Source organism: Sus scrofa, chromosome 16 (genome assembly GCF_000003025.6).
Source record: "Sus scrofa isolate TJ Tabasco breed Duroc chromosome 16, Sscrofa11.1, whole genome shotgun sequence".
NCBI lineage: Eukaryota > Metazoa > Chordata > Mammalia > Artiodactyla > Suidae > Sus > Sus scrofa.
Genome location: NC_010458.4, coordinates 78,939,373 through 78,947,198, shown reverse-complemented (window position 1 = coordinate 78,947,198; position 7,826 = coordinate 78,939,373). Strand labels below are relative to the sequence as shown.

Below are 7,826 nucleotides of genomic sequence, written 5' to 3'. Positions count from 1 at the left end.
GGCGTCCCTTCCCGCGCGCCCCTACCCTTGGCGGCTGCCCCTGCCCCTGCTCCGAAGCGCGGCCGGAGGGTGGGTCAGGGACCCTTCCAAAGATGCGCCGCAGTCAGGGCTGTGCGTGGAAGCGACCGCCCCCGCTTTGGGGGCGTCCTTTGGGGCCGGCCACCCTTGGGATGTGGCTGAATTCCCCCCCCCACTGGATGGCTTCATTTCACACAATTTTTCACTTTAATCAAATAAAGCGTCTCCTCAGCCAGTTCCACCCAGATCTGGGGCTCCTGCGATGTGGGGTTCTGCCGGCCTGGTCTGCGGGCACAGGCAGGGCCTCTGGGTCTCCAGGGAAGCAGGTTCCGAAGGCAGGAGCGTCCGGGCAAGGCCCGCTCTGGGAGGACCCCGAGTCAGACCCCTCCGCCTGCAGCGCCGCCGACCGGGCTCCCTCCCGCCGCCCGCGCCCCACAGCCTGGGCCCCCCGCAGAGGCCCGAGCCCGGGTTCTGTCTCCACACCCCCTCGCCTGCCTAGCCGAGCCGCCTGCATCCGCGAAGCCTTGTTTTTGCTGAAAATGCCTGGCTTTGTCTAGGGCTGGGTGGGGGCGCGCTTGGCGCATTAAAATTCCTGGCGCCCCAGCCTCGGCCGCTGCGTCTCCCCCGAGACTCCACTCTCGCTCTTACTGTCAAGTCCCCTTGACTCTTTATTTTTGCCCTTTTATCTATTACAACTAATTCGAGTTCTTTTGCCCTTTTCAGTCTAAGACGTGGGCTTTCTGCAAAGCCTCCCCCTGCCAGCGAGCTCTCGGAGCGCGGAGCCCTTAGAAATTGAGGGGTTTACTGTCAAAATGAAAATTTCACTTCAAATTATCTTGGCTGATGCGCGCTCGCCAGGCCGGGGGCTCCCGCCGCAGCCTTTTGACAGACACATCAGCGGCGAGCTTCCGAATCTCGATAATATCATCCAAGAGAGCGAAAGTCAATACGGTGACAGCGCGCGGGCGGATACAATCCAATTACCGCGCGGCCGGTGGGGCGCAGGGTCCACGACTGCTCCCTCCGCTTGAGGCCTGGGGTTCGAGGTCCCACCAGCAAAGTCGGGTCCGCTGGGGTCGGGCCATCAGGGTCCCGCCGCTCAGGGGTGCCCCTTGCGGTTTTGCTCTCTCCCCCACACCCGGTCCATCAGGCCCGCTTTCCAGCGCTCTGGCCTGCCTGGCTCTTTCCCAGAGGCCTGGGACGCACGGGGCCCCAGTGCAGCACCACTTAGCCCCTGGCAGAAGAAACCCTGGGCCTTCCGTGTCCCTCGAAGCCTGCCCACCAGCCCGCGAGGCGACCCACGTCTTCAGCTGGCCTCCCTGCGGCTGCCAGTCTGCCGAGGGACCAAGGGCCACCATCTCCTTGTCACTGCACCCTCGGACCCCCATGCTTTTGGGCTGCTCCACCCTTGCAGGCTCCTGCCTTTCGACCAGTGGTTCCTCAGAATACCTGGGGCTTCCGTGAGGCCCAGCAGGGCCTCAAGCAGAGGCCCTGCAGACGAGGGGCGAGCCCTGACTCCAGGGCGCGTTCACCTTCGGGGCTCGAGGGGCACTGGCGCTGGGTGGGGTGGGGTGAGGTCAGGCTCCTGAGGGGGCGGGGAATTATGTGCCAGGATGAAATCAGAAGGTCTACAGGCTGAGGCTCAGCGTCCACTGTCCTCCGTGGGGAGAGAGCCGGCGACTTCCCTCCAGATCGCAGCAGTCTGCTGCTGCCCGGCACTCAGTTCTGCAGGGGTGGGGGTGGGGGAACCGGGTGTCTGAGCAAAGCTGGGGGTCCGCAGGGGCCGCTCACGTCCTCCAGCCCCCCCTTTGGTCCATGGCCTCCTAACCTCCTAAGCCCCTCCCTCTCCCCCTCCCCTCTCCCGGAGCCCCCGCCCTCTGTGGGCGTTCAGAAAGTGCCGGCCACACACACACACACACACACACACACACACACACACACACACACACGGCCAGGTCCCCTCCCCCCAGGTAGGCGGGGCTAGGAGCCCGGAGGGCAGAGGAGGGGCTGAGGGCTCCCCCAGCAGGGTCTGGTCTCAGGGAGTGAGATGTTTCAGGTATTCTCATCATGCTCTCTCCCAATCCTGGAGTCTGGCACTGGGGAGAGGTGAAAAGTTTGGGACGTCTCATCAGCTTCCATCAGGGGCTTTCGCAGAATCCTGACAGTGTCCTGTGACTGTTCCTTAAACCAATGGCTCTACTTTAAGTCTTGGGCCCTGCAAGCGACTGCAGTGAGGATCCTGGGTCAGCGACCCTCCCCACCCCGGCCCTGGAGGGTCGGCTGCCTCCTCTTCCAAGCTTCAAAACTCGGTAGGTTTCACAAGTGTTCATTTCGCAATGCAAACACCATCACTCGGTTTTATTGGTTTTGTTATATTAGCCTCTGAAGCAGGCAATTATTGGTGTGAACATACATTAAAAAAACAATTTTATCGAGTTAAGAGTGTGCAATGGTGTAAACTCGGTGGAAGTGCTACTGGTGAAAATGATGTGCTGAGGATGAAATCAGAAGGTGTACAGGCTGAGGAGTCTTCACAAGGAATCGCGGCATGCCTCAAACCCCAAAGGAGACAGCGGAACAAACAGGCCTCGAACTGAAACATCTTCCCCGTGTAAACTTTTGGACGTAAACTTTATGCTTCAGGGTGTTTCCGGCTGGCTGCTCTGACAGCAGCCCCATCCTGCCGGTCCCCTCCCCGAGTGAGCTAGCTCGGGATGGCCCGGCTTCTCTTGTCCAGGTGCTCCGGGGGCTTGTCCATGGCCCCAGGAGGCCGAGTTCAGATCCTCCCTCTAGGGTGGGTTGGCGGCCCGAGCTTGGCCGCTCTCTTGCTCGCTTTGGAAACTCGGTAGAAGGGTGGCCACTTTCAAGCCTGCGGCCTGAGCGCAGGCTCTCCCGCTCCTGCCCGCAACCAGTTAGGCGCAGAAGGGCTTGGCGCCGGCCTTGGGCACCGCCAGCAGCTCCTTGGCAGCGCCCGAAGCGGGGCCTTCGAGGGGCGCGGTCAGCACATTGGCCCCCGCCCCCAGCGAGCGGCCCAGCGGCCCCGGGTCCAGCAGGGCGCCCTTGGCGGTGGCCCAGGCCGGGTTTAAAGTGCTGTGCCTGAGGATGGGGTCGTGGAAGACCCCGTCCACCCAGTTTCTGAGACTGGTTACCGGGGAGTCCTGGTGCCTGTCCAGGACACCGGCGGGGGCGGGGGCCGGGGCCGGAGCCGTAGGCGAGGAGGAGGCAGGCGCCGAGGAGGAGGCGACCCCAGGGCCGGCGGGGCCTTGGCGCTTGAGCATGCACGAGGGAAACTCAGTCTGGCTGAGGGCGGTGGCGGCGGCCGCAGTGGCCGTGTGCGCCAGAGACCAGATGCGTGGTTTGGCCTCGAGGCCCGCCGATGCCCCAGCTGGAGCAAAGCCCAGCTTGGCCTCGCAGGCCTGGGGGCCGCCCGCCGCGCCCGGCTGCTGCTCCGGCCCAGATGCCACGCTCCGGAGGCAGCTCCGGGCCCTCTCCAGGTCCTGGTCCAGAGCGGCCCCGCCTCCGGCAGCCAGGGGCATCCGGAGGGCGCCGGAAGCCTCCTTCCCCGGGACGCTGGGGCCCTCTGGTGCGGCGGGCACGCGATCCAGGCCTCCGTCCAGGGACTGGAAAGGCGGCTTCAGCTCGCACTCTGGGGGTTCCCCCTCCAGGGCGTCGAAGTCCTCCAAGTCGCTCAGCTCCAGATCCTTCTCTTTGCCGATCGGCTCTGCCAGAAGAGAAAGAGTGACCAGCGGAGGGAGACAGAAGGGCGGCTTAACGGGACTCCCACACCCCCTGCCTCGCTCTGAACCCATGGGGACGGGGCCCACCTTGGAGCTGGAAAAAGCAGGCACCCTGCCTTCCTTCTACCTCCCACCTCCTCCCAGGCTCTGGGACCCCAAAAACGCCAACACAGGGGCGGAGCTGAGTTCAGCCTCGAATCAGTGGGGCTGGGGTCTAGAGTTTTGAACTCGATTTGGGGTCTTTAAGCACGCCCCCTCCTCACCACCGCAGGCCCCCACGGGCACGGGCCTTGCTCTCTTGGGGCCAGTTTATTCATGGGCAGCCTGGAACCACCCGGCTCCGCATCTTCAGATTGAAGGCGCAGGGCGGTGCCCCCAGGAGCCCCAGCGCCCCGCAGAGCCCGCCTCCCACGCACCTTGCCCCTTGGCGCTCTTAAGGGGCCGCTCCCGGGCTTCCTCCTCGCCCCCCTCTTCCTCCTCGCCCTCTGGGTAGGGCCGCTTCTCATCGGCACACTTGTTCCTGGGCGGCCACGTCATCTTGTTCTCCTTCTTGAGGCGCCGGCGCGCGTTGGCGAACCAGGTGGACACCTGCGTGAGGGTCATCTTGGTGATGATGGCCAGCATGATCTTCTCGCCCTTGGTGGGGTAGGGGTTCTTGCGGTGCTCCTGCAGCCAGGCCTTGAGCGTGCTCGTGGTCTCCCGCGTGGCGTTCTTGCGCCGCGTGCCGCTGTCCATGGTCCCGTACCTGGAGACAGGCCGGGCAATGGGGCGCCCGCGGCAGGTCCCTGTGCCACCGCGCGGGGCCACGCCCACGCGGGCTTCCGGTGTCAGGGGGGTAATTAGGCGGGAAGACTGGGTCTTTCCCAGGCAGGCACTGCCCTTTAATGTTCATCTCTGATGAAGCCGACATGGAGCCCAGGCTCCTTTCGGGGACAGAGGTCTGGGGTGCAGCGCCGAGCAAGGCCCAGCCAGGTCCCTGTCACTCTGCACAGACACGCACCCATCCCAGTTCCTTTATCTGGCCTCTCGCCTGCTGTTTTGACCCTCGAACCAGGGAAGCATATCTTGGAGATGCGAACCCAACTACCCCGGACAGAAATGGTCATTAGGGCCCCTGGGGAGAGCGTGCCCAGAGAGCCTACCTGGGCTTTGTGCAGATAACTTTTTCTGTCGCCCCACGGAAGATGGGGCACGCCATTGCCCCCCGCCCCGGAAGGACGGGGAGGTGGGCCCAGACACACTGAAAGGGCCACACTTGTTAGGGTGCAGGGCAGCAAGACAAGAGTCCCCCGAAAACCACGTTGGAGGGAGGGCTTGGGAGTGGGGACAGGTAGCCTGGGGGTTGGAAAGGGGAGGGGGGGGACGTATTTAGTCTGTATTTAGGAGGCGGGGCTGGGCCTAAACCAAGGTCAGTCGGACCAGAGGACTGCCCCTCCTCCGGGTGCTCGACCTTTGTGGGGGGGCATGGCGCTGGTGGGGGCAGAGGTTGGTGGTCCCTAAGGGGGCAGTGAGAGGGGCCAGGGTCCCTCACCTGTCGTAGGGGTACTGGCCCAGCGCTGGCTCGTAGGGGTAGTAGGCGGCGGCGGCAGCCGGAGCGAGGCCCGCATGCGCAGACCCAGGGGCGTCCTTGGAGTCGAAGCTGTTCTGTGGGAGCCGGTGAGCCTGGGGTCACAGCTTCCTGGAAGCGACCCAACGCCAGCCCCTTCCCTAGGACCCAGCTCCTGCTTGCTTGCGGCAGACTCCTGGGCCAGCCCCCATCCCGCCTCCCCCAGCTAAGGAGCCCCAAGACTAGGAGTGAGGAGGAGGAGGAGCAGTTAGGGGCCATCTGGGGAATGAGCGATGGGAGAATGTTGAGGGAGGGAGGGAGGGACGGACGGACGGACTGGGGGGCAGCGGAGGAGGGACAGGGAAGGGGACAGAAGGGGAGAAGTGGGGAGGTGCCAGGAGGAGGAGAGGAAGGGGGAGGCCCGGAGGCGTGAGGGGGAGGGAAGCTAGTGGGGTGGGGGGAGGCCCGTGTGAGCTCCCACAGAACCGGGCATCCGACCAGAACTTAGCAGAGAGCAGAAAACAAATCCCTCCTACCAGGACACCCAACCCTGGCCCTGGTGGAGTCTGAAGGACCAGGCTCAGAGGTGCTGAGTCCGAGGGAGCCAAGGCCTGCTTCTCCAGTCCCCAAAGCCCGGGATCCGGGACTCGCCCCTTGCCTCCAGAGTTCGGGGAAAGCGAGTTTGGCGCACCGAGGTTGGGGGCCTGGCGTGGCAGGGAGGCGTTTGTGATCCGCTCCCTCCCTTACCAGCGAGTAGAAGGCAGACGCCTCGGATCCGTAGGTCACGTAGTTGCTGTAGCCCTGCGAGCTGCCATAGGGGCTCCCGTAGACGCCCAGCGCCGCGGCTGAGTTGAGCTCGTGGCGCGCGGTGGCCAGCAGCCGGCTCTCGTAGACCGGGCAGTAGACGGGCGCCTGGGCCGAGGCAGCCGTCCCCGAGTCGGCCAGCGTGCGGGCCCCCGATTCGCAGCACGTGCTCAGGGAGTTGGTGGTCATCAAGAACTGCGGGAGAGAGAGGAGCCGCGAGGAAGGGCGGGAGCCGGGCCTCCGTCCGCCCGCGCGCCGCCGGGAGCGGGAGCGCGCACCCCAGGCCCCCGGAGCTACCGCCATCCACGGCGGGCCGCGCATTCCTTTCCGCGGCGAGCTTTTGCGCCTGGCCTCCCCTGGCCACGTGGGGCCCAGCCCGTCCTGGTCCGGAGTGGTCACACCCTCCCGGGAGGTTTCCAAGGCCGCGCAGGGAGCGCGTCCTCCTGTGCCACATCTCCCTTGGTCCCGCGGGGGCTCCCCGGGGCGTAGCCTCAGACAGAGCCCGTAGGGGGTGGAGGACAAACATAACGGGAAAGGTTGGCCCTGCCCGTCGGATTGCCTCAGCGCCTCTGCCCTCCCCGGGGTGGGGCGCGAGGGGTGCGTGGCACGGGGCCTGGGCGCTGGGAAGCGACTGCGGGCTGCTGGACGGCTTTCCAGCGGCCCCGCGGGGCCCTCTTACCTGGGGTGCGGAGGAGTAGGGGTACCCAAACTGCGGGTAGGACATGGCGGGCGCGGCCCGGGGCCGGCAGGCAGGGCCGGCGGGGTCCTGCGCGAGGGGCCCGGCGGGCCGCGGCCACTGCTCCGGGGCCACCGGCTTCTAGGCGCTGGGAGGGCGAAGCAGAAGAGCAGGTTATTTCGGCCGCCTGCTCCGCGAACTTTTCTAACTGAGTAGGAAAGTGAGGCTCGGCTTTAGCTTCGCGCGCCGGAGCTTGGAGGGGGCTCTGGGACCGCCCGGCCTCGAAGCAGGGACACAAATACATATTTTGCCAAAAAGAAAAGAAAAAGGAGACGCGCGAATCCGTCAAGTCAGCGGTGCGCGGCTTTAAGCGGCGGAGGCTCTGACGTCAGCCCCACGCCGCGCAGCCGGCCGGGCCGCAGACGCGTGGGTCACTCGGCCGCGGCCGCGGCCGGGCGGGGCGGGGACAGGCGGGCCGCGCCGCCCGGGGCGGAGGGCGCGCGGCTGGAACAAATGGATTTCATCCGGGGAGTCAATACCGCCCCGACGAACGGTGCTTCTCCTTCGTCACCGAGGACGGGAGGCACTTTTAATTAGAAATTAATTAATGAGCAGCTGCTCCTTCCCGCCCCACTGTAATCATTAGTCTCAATTACAAATGAGACGTATGAGGGGGACACGAGTGAGTCTTCGCTGCAGATGTGATCAACAGTTCAAATGAGCCCCGCGCGGGCGCCCGGGCCAGGCTTCCGCTCTCCGCGCGCCCCGCCAGCGGGAAGGCAGGCAGCTCCGCCGGCCGGCGCGGCGGCCGAAGGCGGCGCGGGCCCGGCTATTGTTTAACCGGAGCCGCAAGGCCTCCAGCCAGTTCGAGCCCTCCGCCGGCCATGGAGCGGCCGCCAGCGCGTCCGCATGTGGGGGTCAGAGCGCCCTGAGAGTGGGGGCCTGGGCCTTCCCCTGGGCCCAGCGCCCCAGGGCTCAGGGGAACCGCAGGCCTGGCCTCTCTCGGCCGCCGCGTCTGCGAGTTCCAGCCCGGCGCCCCGGCCCT

General features: G+C 65.7%; 1 protein-coding gene across 2 annotated transcripts; it reads right to left on the bottom strand.

Moving 5' to 3' along the window:
- IRX4 (iroquois homeobox 4) lies at window positions 2,344–7,166 on the bottom strand. Of its 2 annotated transcripts, XM_003134165.4 has the most exons (5): window positions 6,785–7,166; window positions 6,049–6,300; window positions 5,287–5,399; window positions 4,172–4,500; window positions 2,344–3,739 (listed from the first exon to the last, which is right to left on the bottom strand). In XM_003134165.4, exons 1-5 carry the CDS (start codon window positions 6,827–6,829, stop codon window positions 2,931–2,933), a joined length of 1,548 nt encoding a protein of 515 aa, XP_003134213.1. In that variant the 5' UTR covers window positions 6,830–7,166; the 3' UTR covers window positions 2,344–2,930. The 2 variants fall into 2 exon arrangements, with proteins under 2 accessions (XP_003134213.1, XP_020932551.1); XM_021076892.1 differs by lacking the exon at window positions 6,785–7,166 and having other exon boundaries at window positions 6,049–6,774.

Bases quoted from the DNA above. Each gene is read 5' to 3' on its own strand.
- IRX4 (XM_021076892.1), bottom strand. From the start codon at position 6,426: ATGCGCGGCCCGCCGTGGATGGCGGTAGCTCCGGGGGCCTGGGGTGCG. The intron at 5,400-6,048 runs GTAAGGGAGGGA...CGGCTCCCACAG, and splicing joins CGTCTGCCTTCTACTCGCTG to AACAGCTTCGACTCCAAGGA. The intron at 3,740-4,171 runs GTGCGTGGGAGG...CTCTTCTGGCAG, and splicing joins TAAGAGCGCCAAGGGGCAAG to AGCCGATCGGCAAAGAGAAG.